The sequence below is a fragment of the Periplaneta americana genome, chromosome 10, assembly GCF_040183065.1.
Source record: "Periplaneta americana isolate PAMFEO1 chromosome 10, P.americana_PAMFEO1_priV1, whole genome shotgun sequence".
Lineage (NCBI taxonomy): Eukaryota > Metazoa > Arthropoda > Insecta > Blattodea > Blattidae > Periplaneta > Periplaneta americana.
Window position 1 is genome coordinate 1,800,085 of NC_091126.1, and position 14,785 is coordinate 1,814,869.

Genomic DNA, 14,785 nt, shown 5'->3' on the forward strand with positions numbered 1-14,785 from the left:
TGTACATTCGATAGAAATGATTGGGAGTATAGCATGATGCATTCATTTTCTTCGTGAGTAAAGTTAGATTTGTTTTAAAAGTTATTAAGACAATTTTACTGTTGCTGTTCACATAAGAAAACTGTTCGCCAATGTATATGACTACATTTTGCGTAGAAGCATGTTATAAGGCTTCTTCAATGGGAGAATGAACAGGAGGAAGCATTTTGCAGTTTCCTGTAAATTTCCTGCCTGCACAGATCTATTTCAGAAGAAAAATAATCCCATAATTACTATTTTCTTTAATTTTGGCTCTAATCAACTTTAAATCACCTTGTGCCTTTCTTTTCAATGCTGTACGATTTTTTCTTAATTGGTTGTGGTGAAATGTTTTCATGGTCATAATACCCTTCTGTTTTATCAGTGTGTAACTGTTTCACTGTAAAATTATTAACACATTTAAATACACACTTATTTAAATCTGTAAAAGAGAATTTGTTTAAAATAAATTCGCTGAAATCTTTTGGGCCTATATAGAAGCCTAACCACTGTATAATAAAGGAGCGAATAATGCACTAAGACAAGCGAGTGCCTCTTTCTGCCACACTAGCATACACCATACGAAATGAAACCTATATCCTAAGGATAAATGAGACAAATTGGGCAATGGCAGTGGATGATTTCATGTTCACGCAGCAGCTTAATAATCCTCATTTTTTGTAACAGTACTGGCATGTCGTGATAATGCATTGCGCATGTGCGTAACTGCACTGTTGAGGGGTCGCTGCAAGAGGGAGCTATGCCACATTAACCACAACATGAGAAAAAATGTTAAATGTTATGTTTTATTTAACGACGCTCGCAACTGCAGAGGTTATATCAGCGTCGCCGGATGTGCCGGAATTTTGTCCCGCAGGAGTTCTTTTACATGCCAGTAAATCTACTGACATGAGCCTGTCGCATTTAAGCACACTTAAATGCCATTGACCTGGCCCGGGATCGAACCCGCAACCTTGGGCATAGAAGGCCAGCGCTATACCAACTTGCCAACCAGGTAGACTAACATGAGAAAAATAAGTATGTTACGAAAAGGGTCGTATCCTAGAATTAGTCAGTGTGCTCTGGCATTGGCTCTATATGAGCAATAGATGGTAGGAACTGTCTAAAAACATGAAATTTCACTGGTCAGAATTTTGTAGGATAGCTCCCTCTTGCAGTGGACTCCTCAATTTTATTATGCTGCATTTGTGGCCATGTGTACTGAGCAGCAAATGGTTATTTTTGTTTTCTTTAGTTGGGAACTTATTTATCTCAACGAGAAGTCCTGCTTCATTCAAACTGGAATGAAAAATTGACTTTTTGCTGTCTTTGTTTTATAGTCACTTTAAAAAAGATTCAAACCAACCCAGGACCAAATCTAATGTACAAACATCGTACTACCTTAGGCTTGTTACATATATTAAGTACACTGGGTTCGTTACTCCTCTGACTTTCCCCGAGTCCAAAACTTCTGGTCTCGTGTTATGCAGCCTACTTAGATTTGTTTATCTGCTTCATAGTGACATTATTATGAGACCTGTAGACAACTGAAAAAATGTGTCTGAACCTTCACATTCAGTACATTTCGCAGAATTGTTGATACACGTTGTAGCTAAGAGATAAATTTTCAAAATTTTATGAAATAGTTGGAAAACAAAATTCATTATAATTGGAGCTTGGGTAAGTGTGTCTTGCTTTCTTTATGCTTGGACTCCGCCTGACATTCCATCGTTGTGTTGTTAAATTATTAAAATATGGCGAGAAGCAGGTTCTCTTCTCAATAAGAGGAAAAGTTGTCCAAGCATGCTCATGTAGATATGCTTGTGAAGACGGAAAAGTACTGTAGGCCTACTTTAACATTCTGTGGTAAGAGGTTTGACATTTCTTAAGTTTCATCCTTATCAACTGATAGACGGCACATTGGGTTTTCTGAGTACCGGTAGTTGTTTGCTTTAAGCCCGTCAAAGAACACAGTGCGTGGGTTTTCCTAATCAGTTGTTGTACTTTGTCAGCGACACTTTGCACTCTCAGTTTGTCAGATGTTTGAACTGTATTGAGAGATGTGTAGATACACATTACAGTACCGTAACACATTTTCCTTATTGAAACGTACTGAAAAAGAAGTTGCATAAGTTGTGTTTACGTAAGTTTTCATGAAATTCAATTTATGAATCACCAACACCTTGTATAACTTGGATTGGACCACTCTGTAGTATTATACGAATATACATATTTTAACATATTCAGTGGTATTCTCATTTGTGGTTTATTTCATGAAGACATACCAGTACACAAATAAAATATGCATCCAAATAATAATGTAATATTTCATCATCATCATCTATCCATGGAAGCAGGCTTTGCTTAGTATAGCAACAGCCCACATACCAGTGAATGAGCGCATCAGGTTTTTCAATAAAATCTCATGACTTGTACAGTGCCTTCACTTGGGTTATGTGCCATTAGAACAGGTTATCAGAGATACGGTCCATGTCTGAAACGGAAACGAACGAAAATGTTGGAAAAAATAGAAGAATTTTATTTCAACCATTATATTTACAGCTTATATTTAAATTTGTATTGCTCATCACTTGGAACATCATATTGAAGGTTGCTATGTGGCTTGAGATGTCTAAAATGGATCTCAGATAGCAAAGTGTATAATTCGCATCCTTATTTTGTTCATCAAATATTTTGGTATGACCTGGTAACATTTGGTTGTATCTGACTGTTGTTCTTGTAGGTGCTAACATGATGAGCTACGATGAGTCCTTAGAATTCCTTCACAACATTGTTTGTCCTTTGCCTTCCATTCAAAACTAACTTGTTCCAGGAGTCGGGTGGAAATCTAGGGGGTAGTGCTGGTTGATCAGTTAGTTATGCACATTATTTCTACATGTCTTCAACAAATCTGTTATTCAATATTTCTCAACTCATTTTAAGGAATAAATAGAAGTTACATTATTTCCTGTATTTGGTGTCTTATTACTGTATTATTAACTTTTATGCAAGATGTCCTCAGGCTTTTATTTATATTTCTCTATACGGCTGGAGTAAAATGGAAGAGAGACCCTGTGATTGTTCCATGATTTATATTTTTTCAGTCTTCCGAGCTGTGAGACAAAATGCCAAATAAACACAAATCTCTGATCATGCCAATGAATTATGAAGCTCTGAGTGAATTCTTAAATGTTAGGTCGCTACAGTTCTGTGTTTCTATCAATAGAGAAAATTATCACCTAGGCTTCTTCATTCATACCGAAATCAAACAAGAAAAAATTTTTCCCTCTGATATCTTGTTGTGGGGTTCAGCAATAACAATTTCCCTTATGATGCAGGGAAAGGAGGATACGATACCAGTCCAACAATTGCCTGTCTGACCACAGAGCTGGGTGGTTGAGTGTGATTTTCTCTTGCTTGTATTTGTATTCTCCCTCTCATCCATTTGGAGAATGTAAATGGTTTCCTATGCCATCAGTTACAACAGTAACATTATTCAAGAACGTATTTGTTGTACACTTTGCATTACAACTGTCTTGACTAAAACATTACACTATTTTCGGGTTCCTTTCCGAGTCTCTGATACAAGTTGTCTTTATGTAAGAACCTGAGAAAATATAATTTGAGGCATTGCACTTAAATTTAGAGACTAATACATGAATTTAAATTCCAAGCAACGATATACTATTACATAAAAGTGAATGTTGGACTGTTAGAATGACAAAGATAATATAGGTTTAATATTATTTCATCTTTTTAGTAAAAATTATTTCAGGAAAGACATGCATGTCACTACAATTTTGTATGAAATGGGAAGTAAATTTCAATAACACAACAACATTACAATATTCTTTAAAACTGAATGTTAGATTGTTCATTATACGTGGTGTGTCTAAAAAGTTCGGTGAATGGTGTCATATCTGAACTGCAACTTGGCGCATGTGCTTGCGCATGCGCATGGTTCTTCAGAGACTTGGGGAGAATCGATACACAGCATGCAATGCATGTGACTGGCAGTGTAAACAGACTGCAACCAGTTGAACGTAGTCAGTGTGAGAGGAAGTGCCACAGCGCAATGGAGCAACGTGTAAACATAAAGTTCTGCTACAAATTGGGGAAGACTGCAACGGAGATACATGGAATGTTGGTGCAGGTGTACGGGAGGGAAGCTGTGAGCAGAAAATGTGTTTACGAATGGTTTAAACGCTTCCGTGAAGGGAAGGAAACAATTGAGGATGAGCCACGCTCAGGTCAGCCATCGACAAGCAGAACCCCAGAAATGATCGAGAAAGTGCGACAAATGCTGGCACAAGATCGACGACTGACTCTAAGATTGATTGCGGAGGAATTGGACATTAGCAAGGACACGATGCACTCCATCCTCCACGATGATTTGGGTAAGCGGAAGATCTGCTCCCGATTTGTGCCGCACAAGCTCACAGACGAGCAGAAAGCAAAACGGATGGAAACTTCTGGCGATTTCATTTCCATGTGTGACCAGGATCCATTGCTTCTGAAAACTATCGTCACGGGAGATGAGACCAGGTGCTACCAGTTTGATCCAGAATCAAAACAGCAATCGATGTCATGGTGTTCACAGACTTCCCCGCGACCAAAAAAAAAAAAAAAAGCCATCTGCAAAAATCCAAAGTGAAAACACTGTTGATCGCCTTCTTCGACAACAACGGCATCATCCACAAGGAATTTGTTCCTGCAGGTCAAACCATTAATGCTGCATTTTACCAGTCCGTTTTGAACAGATTGCTACAGCGTCTCCGGCGGGTTCGGCCAGAGTTGCAAAGGACTGGAAAATGGATGCTGCTCCATGACAATGCTCCTGCACACTGTGCGATCCGTGTGCGCCAATTCCTGGCTCAGAAGATGGTAACTGTTCTTGAACATCCTCCGTACTCCCCTGATCTGGCTCCTGCAGACTTCTTCCTGTTTCCCCGCTTGTAGGTGGCCATGAAAGGTGAACGTTTTGCAGACGTGAATGCCATCAAAGATCGTGTGAGAGCCATTCTGCAATCGATTCCACAGGAGGCCTTTGCTGATAGTTTCCAAATTGCAGTCACCTTTTATGGCCGCCTACAAGCGGGGAAACAGGAAGAAGTCTGCAGGAGCCAGATCAGGGGAGTACGGAGGATGTTCAAGAACAGTTACCATCTTCTGAGCCAGGAATTGGCGCACACAGTTCGCACAGTGTGCAGGGGCATGGTCATGGAGCAGCATCCATTTTCCAATCTGTGCAACTCTGGCCGAACCCGCCGGAGACGCTGTAGCAATCGGTTCAAAACGGACTGGTAAAATGCAGCATTAATGGTTTGACCTGCAGGAACAAATTCCTTGTGGATGATGCCGTTGTTGTCGAAGATGGCGATCAACAGTGTTTTCACTTTGGATTTTTGCAGACAGCTTTTTTTTTTTTTTTTTGGTTGCGGGGAAGTCGGTGAACACCATGACATCGATTGCTGTTTTGATTCTGGATCAAACTGGTAGCACCTGTTCTCATCTCCTGTGACGATGGTTTTCAGAAGCAATGGATCCTGGTCACACATGGAAATGAAATCACCAGAAGTTTCCATCCGTTTTGCTTTCTGCTCGTCTGTGAGCTTGTGCGGCACAAATCGGGAGCAGATCTTCCACTTACCCAAATCATCGCGGAGGATGGTGTGCACCGTGTCCTTGCTAATGTCCAATTCCTCCGCAATCAATCTTAGAGTCAGTCGTCGATCTTGTGCCAGCATTTGTCGCACTTTCTCGATCATTTCTGGGGTTCTGCTTGTCGATGGCCGACCTGAGCGTGGCTCATCCTCAATTGTTTCCTTCCCTTCACGGAAGCGTTTAAACCATTCGTAAACACATTTTCTGCTCACGGCTTCCCTCCCGTACACCTGCACCAACATTCCATGTATCTCCGTTGCAGTCTTCCCCAATTTGTAGCACAACTTGATGTTTACACGTTGCTCCATTGCGCTGTGACACTTCCTCTCACACTGACTACGTTCAACTGGTTGCAGTCTGTTTACACTGCCAGTCACATGCATTGCATGCTGTGTATCGATTCTCCCCAAGTCTCTGAAGAACCATGCGCATGCGCAAGCACATGCGCCAAGTTGCAGTTCAGATATGACACCATTCACCGAACTTTTTAGACACACCACGTATTGCTGGACGTTATTGCATATTGTACCTTAATGGGTGCAGGACGATCTCATTGTCGGACTTTTTCTTCTGTTGGACTAAAGTGGAATAGGACATTAAGTGTAGGAACATTTCGTATGTGGACCTTTATATGTTAGTGTGGAATTTTTGAATAGACATCATCTCTGGGAATGTTAGAACTTGGCCCTCATAGGTTGTAATGTGTATTTTTAGCTCCTGGGTTATGACTAAAATTAATAATTTTGTAAATAATTGTTTGCTTTTCTAACACACTTTTGAATACAGGATCTGTATTGTTTCATTAACCACATGAACTTGTACAAGAAAGAAGTCATTAAAGTATCATTAGAGATGATTTTGAGGAAATCACCTTTTCGTATCATAGTAAAAATTGTCGTATTTCAAATGAATTATTCCCACATGAATTAACTGGTGATAGAAGAAGGTGAAAAAATTGTCCCAATATTGAGGTAAAATTGATGTACTCACACAGCATGCATTCCCGTGAAAGTCTGGAGACCTTCTTCTTCTCCTTCTCCTTCTCCTTCTCCTTCTTCTTCTTCTTCTTCTCAATACTACCTAACTTCTTCACATGTCTTATAGTTAGAAGTCACTTCTTTATAATAATATACCCCATTAGTTGTAAGATAATGCAACACATTTTATTAGTAGAATATAAATAATGTACGATAGTATCGGTACTTCAATATATATTGAATGCAAGTAAAGAAAAACAGCAGAGGAATTCAGTGGACAGATAGCTTAGTCGTATTCAGTGGCGAAGCTCTTAAGAGGCTTTTGACGCTTACCTACTTAAGAAATTTGATTATTATTCCTAGTAACAGTAGGCCTTTAAGTTCGTAATAACGATATATTGTAACACTTGGTTGCAGTCCGATCCTTCCATATATTAAGTTCACTGTTGGCAGTCATTCCATTATGGAGAGAGCAGTGTGAGCCACTAGGCTTGTGGCAAAAGCCTCCAAAGGCACGGCTATGACCTAGATTCGCAAGCTTGAGGGGCGACCAGGGAGTGATTATTGATTTGTTACATCTTCATATGAAACGAGGCTAGCCTTCCATCACAATATTACATTGCACCATATTGGTGTTCTCTGAAAGTGCTGCGTTGTTGAGTTTAGTTTAATCAGAAGTGCGTGTGTGTGTGTGTGTTTTTTTTTTTTTTTTTACATATTAATTTTGCGTAAAATAGCACATACTGAGAGATTGTCGAGGCCATTATTTGTAGAATTAAAAGAAAAACCGTTTTCAAGTTGGATGTATGAAACAAAATGTGCTTACAAAGGTAGGAGCTGGACACCACATTTACATATTAAAAGAGCTGATGAAATAGAAATTTTCCATTTTCGTGGTGCAGGTAGGCCTATATGAAATATTCTTGCTAACAGGGTACTCTGAGACAGATAAATTATATTGTTGTAATTGTATTCTGTTTGGGGGTGAAAATGAGTGATCATCAACCTCTTGTGGGGCCTGTACCACAAACAATTTTGATAGGAAAGTTGAGAAACATCTGCTCTATAAAAAGATACAGGATAAGCAAATCTTTTTAGTCTAGCCAGTATTTACACCTTAGCTTTGCCACTGGTCGTATGTAATAAATAATTTATAAAACAGATATTTCAGCTCGCATTTCCTTTTCCTTGCTGTTGCTGTCTGATGCAGTATTATATGCAAATAAGTATGGGATTGAATTTCTCTTTTGTGTGTTCAGGTGCCACGGGAGAGAGATTAAAGGAAGCAACCAAGATAAATCTCTCACTCTCTGCATTGGGAAATGTCATATCTGCTTTGGTGGATGGCAAGTCTAAACACATTCCTTACAGGGACTCAAAGTTGACGAGGCTCTTACAGGTAAGTAGAACTTTGCTATTAAAGATCATAGAGTTTACTTTTTATTGAACGAAATATCGGCCATATTTGGATTTTATAAAATTACCATACAGATATATGAACCCATTCCTTTGTATATTAAATGGTGTTTTCATATTTAACAAACTTTTTTAGCGATTTGTGAAATGTTCGAAAATTTTAATTACTACCTATTGCAGTAAATTGAAGAACAGAATAAAGCAACTATGTGTGTGCATTTTCATGTGTGCTTCCGTGTGATATTAGTTCCATTTCTTACTATGAGAAAGAAAAACAAAGTATTAAATTCATCGCTTAAGAAACAATATCAGTACTGTGTAACTGACATTTTTGGTTAAATTGTATTTTTTGTTGAGTTGGCCAGCCTGATGAGTGGGTGGTTTGTGCTTAGTAGGTACTGGTACTGTGAAATTTTAGGTTTGTTCCAGCACGGTTCGGAATCGATTCTGAACTGCCTGCTCATGTGCAGTAGCCCAATAAGACTAGAACTGATTCCAAACCGATACTGTTCCAACATGCTTCAAAACTTGGTCGAAACGAGTGAAATTGGTTCTCAATTAAGAACACAACTGGGAATTCTGAACTGTTGACGCATGCGCAGATGGTTTAATCTGAAGTTATGATTAAAATGCTTCGAGACTGGGCAGGTTAAAATAAAAAAAATAGTCGATCATGAGTGATTTGGAAGGTGACAGTGATATATTTTATGACGAATTAAGTTCGGAAAATGAATATAATTTTAATATGAGAAGAAACTCCGAAGGCCTTGGAAGAACAGTTCAAGAAACGTTCCAACAACGTAAAATCCCGAACTAGTTCTAACACCGTACACAATTGGCGCATGCGTCGAAAGAAGTTTGGTATTAGTTCGGAACGCATTCTGAATTGCTTCATTGTTTCATTATAGCTCATCTACAGTCACCTGCAATGATAAAGTGCGATGAATATAGAATAGACATTGTAACTTTTCCATTTTTACTTAGTTTAGAATTCTAAAATACAGGATGGAAAGCTGTCCCGAAGACTTTTCTCCGGACAGCGAAAAACAGGACGATCCCGAATTTTACAGGACATCTGGGAACCCTACTCTTATACCTTTTTTACTGAAGCAAAAAGTGGCACAAGTACATTTAAAATATTATTATTTTTGTTGTTTAGTCAACTGTCCAAAGACAGGTTGGAACCTCACAAATGATACCAACATGGTACCACTTATAAGACAAGTAGGCCAGGAGGTAATGGGGTAGGGTGGCAGTTCCTTTTCCCTTCATGTTATTGTTAAATAAAAAAATTACAATACTTGCTTTGCGATATTTTTTTTTCTGGACTGCTCATTCTGCTTTCCTCTGGTGTTCCTCCCTTTCTGTTTCAGCAGTTTTTAAGATTTTTTCGTTTTTAGCCACCTAAATTGTACAAGTACACCATGTATGAGCATTACTGGTAATTACTGAAGTGGTACAAATGCACTTGTATCATTTTTTTCCCTTCCCAGACAGCTACGTTCTATTAGAGGTGAACACACAACCCACTAGATTTCACTGTTAGCATAAGATAACACTTGGACTTTTTTTTTTCCTCTAAATGATACCGAATTCAGATATCAGTTCCTGCACTTCTTTCGATTTTCTTAAAAAAAAAAAAAAATCCACTGAGCCCCTCAATTGCTCTAGGTCATATGTCGGCATTTTGTGACTTGCAAGTCAGCCCCTGGAAAACGAAGCAAGTGAAGCGGAGTAGTACTCCTCCTTATAATGGACTTGCCTGGCTTCATAGCATCATATCTTTATCAAGACCTTGAAAAATCCAATGAGACTTGAATTTCGGCCAGAATATCTATCCTTGTAAAAGATATAATAATAATAATAATAATAATAATAATAATAATAATAATAATAATAATAATATAATAATATTATTATTATTATTATTATTATTATTATTATTATTATTATTATTATTATTATTATTATTATTATTATTATTATTATTCGCAGCAATATACGATCTGAATTTTATTTTAATGTTCAGAGTGTAACTATTGAGCCTGCTAATGGTGAAAATGAATATAATCTGCATAAAACTCGTGCAGTTCAATACTGGTACTGCTTAAATACAAAATGAGTTATAATACTGCTCAATTCGCACATAAGTTCACGTCACTTTCATAACTTATTTTCTTATAATTAATTATGAAATAGTATAATTTGTGTTTTGTAAGCAGCTTTCTAGGTTTAAAATTGAGTTTGTGTTCTTATACTGTATATCAGTGTTTACTCTTCTCTGTAAAATCAGATTTTTGTCAGTTACATGGTAGACCTATTATTTCTTAAGCGACAGTTTGTAGAAACTATTTTTAGCAAATATACATTTTATGTTCTTGTATGAGATAATGAATAAATCAAATGTACTATTATATGAAAGAAATATGAAATGTTACATAATGTATGAATTAGCTTGTAAGTTAATATGTATATGCTGAAGGCACTTGCATCATACAAGGAATTCTGGAAATGTACATTTTCACAATATTGATTCCCATTTTGATAGATACATTACAGCAATTTGTTTACCTTTACATTATATTTTTACAACAGCCTGTATTATACGGTACTTATTATGAACAACTGTTTTATTGAGAACTGCTTTGTTGCAATATGTAGGAAATAATTCTAATTTGTAGGGCTCTTCGATATATTCTGCTAATTATAGTATCATACTTGAATTAACGGTAATAGATTTACTTATACACCATGTAAAACTTAGGCCTAATAGTTTATTATAAGTTTCTTCACTTTTACCAGGACTCTCTTGGAGGTAACACGAAAACTTTGATGGTGGCATGCCTCTCACCTGCTGACAACAACTATGATGAAACATTGAGTACACTTCGCTATGCTAACCGTGCAAAGAACATACAGAACAAGCCCAGAATCAATGAGGATCCAAAAGACACGATGCTTAGGGAGTACCAAGAGGAGATCAAGAAACTACGGCAGATGCTTGAGACCTCAGCTCCAGGAAGCACAGGTAGGATTGTGACCTCCATTTCTTCTTGTCTATCCAGCAATGCTTCTTTGGTAGTCTGTGTAGGTACTGCAATGCTTTCGCTATGTTTGTAGAAATTTTGTTTTAGTTTTTGTATTTAGTAAGTTGAATTGTATATGTCCAGCTATTTTTGTATATTATTTTTCTGATGGCCCAATAATATAAAGCCAGTTACACTTACGAGAAATTTCATTTCACTGTTTCTTAATTTTTATCTTGGCAGTTCAATTCTCTCACCACATGTCTGGACTGTGAAGAGGAAACATTGCTTATCGAAGTATAACAACGATGTAGTCTTGTGCGCATGGGGTTCTGATTTGGAGTCTTTTCTATTTTACTATATTACTTAGATAAATAATTTTTATTTTGCAACTTTCTGTTGAGAATTGATATGTCCAGCATTTCCCAAGTACGGTACAGGTTTCGAGACCTGAAGGGTGTGTGTGTCATGCCTAGGAGTTCATCAAAGTGCAGGTGCCACTAGCTTGGCTACTAGTTACAAACGGTGTCAAATAAGCATAGAATTGTCCGACTAAGCATGATTATGTAATACTAAAAGTGCTATTATTTAATTTTTATTATTTTTTTTTTTTTTGTATGAGTGCTGTTGATAATACAGGATGAATACTAAATTCCGTCTTCAAAGACCAAGCATAAATAAGATAGGAACCAATACCCCATCTTGCAATTTTCCCTACATTTAGGCCTATTATTTCCATGGGTAACGCTTCTGTATGCACGGGTTTAAGCTCAGACTGTAACTCCCACATGTCCTCGTCGAACATCCCGCACTTCCGAATTGCACACATGTTTGCTATGATTTGGTTCAATGCCGGACAACAGGTGAGTCATGCAGCTTCTGCTTGAAGTACACAATGTAAACATCACGTGCTTACCTTATTTCACATTTCACAATGTGAAACAGATATGTATTGTAACATCAGTTTGAACTGCGACTCTGCACAGAGAACTCAAAGTACAGTACTTGAAGACAAACAACTACAGTTATTTTCTTTGCAGTTCTTGCACTGAAGCCAAAAAATCCGATTAGGTACGGGTACATGTCGCACACATCACATCGTTGTTGTGTTCTTGACATTTAACTCGAATTACTACGTGCTGTGGATCTAAAGTAACTATTACCCCATCTGACATGTGGGCATTGCCTCTAATATCTCCATATCTAATCATCATACCATTACGGTCCCTATCTCGAATTTTATCGCCACAATATTCCCTGTCATGCAACTGCAAGTAGTAATGAATAATATACAGAGAGTTCCTATGCACACCTGCACCACTTCAATCTCTGTTGACAGGTGACAGGTGGTCATAGCTGGCACATGCACAAGTCTTGCATGTCTCCCTAGGCAGAGTGGTCCCATTCCACTCTTTATTGCATGACAGGCGCTCCAGACTCATTAAGCCAATGGAACTTTACTAGTTGGGACCAGTCAGCATAGGATATTCAGACATTAATTTACAATTCATTTTGATTTTAATGATCCACTAAGCCAATTATTACTCTTACTTATATCGTTATTTTGAAATAATCAATCTTTATGGCTTAACAAAATGTACAAAAACGAGTTACGTACCACTGTTTTTTTTTATATATTTACTTTTTAATTTACATTTGCAAACGTTTTCACCCTCCAAAGGGGTATCATCAGACATGAAATAATATACAAATATCTAAAATCAAATGTGTAGAAAGATGTACAAAAATGTGTATTGTGTTAGTACGAGAATAATCTGTGTGCGTGAGACTGTCATATTGTGGTTACACACATGAATATTAAAAGCAATAAGTATTATACTGTGTGACATGAGTCATATTATAAATTACCTGAAAAAGATACAAATACATCTTATATACACATTGCAAGGAAATATATTACGACACCTAAGAATAAAAACCTCGTATGTCTAATTTTCTAAATTTTACAGGAGAGCAAAAAAACCAATTTAGCTCAACACTTTTGACATAATTTGAATTATTTTTGTTCTGATTTGTTAAATTTAGTTGTAAGTATATGAAAATAAAATAATTATTGATTTGGCAACACTGTATTATGCACTATCAGACTTACGTAGTTTTCATTCATTAATAGTCATGTGCTTACGAGCTTTTCAACTTATTTAATAATATTTACTTTAATAGATTATCAAATTGTAATTTTTAAATCTTGAACATTTTTAATAATATTATTAATGAATGTTTTTAGTGTTGTTAATGTTCCACTGTAATATTTTACATATGAGGAAAGAGCAATTATTCACTATTATGTATGAGGCAGGTCATCATAGGAAACGAACATCTCTTGGTGTCACCATTTTCAGCTCCTGAAGATTATTCACTATGAGGCAAGTTTCATAGAAATTATGAACGTCTCTTGGTACCATCATTTTCAGCTCCTGAAGATGCTTGTACTTGGTTGCCTTAATTGGAATCATTCTATCTTACAGACGCTGAACATCATCTGTGCCTGAAGGTTTCTTAATTCTCCTTGGCAAATGTCTGCAGTATTGGAGAATTTCAATTTGTACTGTACCGGTATCGAGCCATCCGGCTCATATTTCAGGCATCGTATATCCACCACAACTGGAGCTCCTAATTTGGTGTCTGGACGAATTGATGTAATGTAGCTCAAGGAACTGTATTTCTTGAAGAATGAGTGTTCAAGACTTTCTACATGATATGGCTTAGGTTTAATGCGAGTGGTGCAGCATGCTTCAACGTAGCCTGATGGAGAATAAATTTTTCTGTTCTTCTATCTCGTCTCTATAGAAGCGTGCATACAGTCGCACATCATTTGTGTGTGACCCTTTTCTGAGTATTTTTGTTCAATAGTAACACCAGTTTGAACGGCATTGAGAAGATGCATTTGCCAAAATAACATTAAGATTTTGAAAGGTACAGTCTTCACTGAAAATTATTATTTTCTCCATGGTGGGCATGTCTTGATAAATTCACAAACTCATCTGCTGTAACTGCACCTTCGCACTCGTCCCACAGAAAGCAGAGGCCTTCAGCTGTATTGATATCGTAAATTGTGAAGTTATGTACTTTCAGTTTCGCCTTGTAGTATAAGGAGTAGGCCTGCTGCTCGCATGTCCATAGTCATCATTGTCTTTGTCTTTCTTTCTCTCGGCTCTTCCTTCCTCTTTTTTTATGAAGATGATGTATGTATTCCTCTTCTGTGATATTCTTTGTTTTGAATGAACGGCACACATCACATTGGTTTTTTTAGGCGAAAATAACCCACGATTATGGGCATCAAATTGATCGTTAAAAGTTGTGATAGACACAATTCTGTTACTATTTTCTTCTTCCTTCATTTTCGTTTTGTATTCCCTGTATAGGGCTGCTTTTGATTGCCAGATTGGTTCTAGATACAATTTATTTGTTTGTTTATGGCAGTAGTGAAATTCTATCACTGGTAGTTCATCAAGAAACTCTTTTAAATAATTTCTGTTTACAGAATCGATATTATGTTTACTCGTATTCGGAATTTGCTTCCCTTTTTCTTGTTTCTTGTAACTCGTCTTCATTTTCAGAAACAGATTTTTCTACAGCATCTGTTGCCTTTTGATTTAGCACCCAGTTTCTTACTGTTCATTCGCCCAAGCACAAAGTTTGCAGAAACATCGATTTACATAG

At 37.1% G+C, this 14,785-nt stretch overlaps 1 protein-coding gene across 5 annotated transcripts in view; it reads left to right on the forward strand.

Annotated features, from left to right (window-relative positions):
- LOC138707376 (osmotic avoidance abnormal protein 3-like) overlaps positions 1–14,785 on the forward strand; it is a 260,073-nt gene that overhangs the window by 132,686 nt on the left and 112,602 nt on the right. For all 5 annotated transcript variants that reach the window (XM_069836695.1, XM_069836699.1, XM_069836697.1 and 2 more), the window contains 2 exons: positions 7,919–8,058; positions 10,878–11,103. In XM_069836695.1, coding sequence (XP_069692796.1) covers positions 7,919–8,058; positions 10,878–11,103 — 366 coding nt within the window. The remainder of the gene's footprint in view (positions 1–7,918; positions 8,059–10,877; positions 11,104–14,785) is intronic.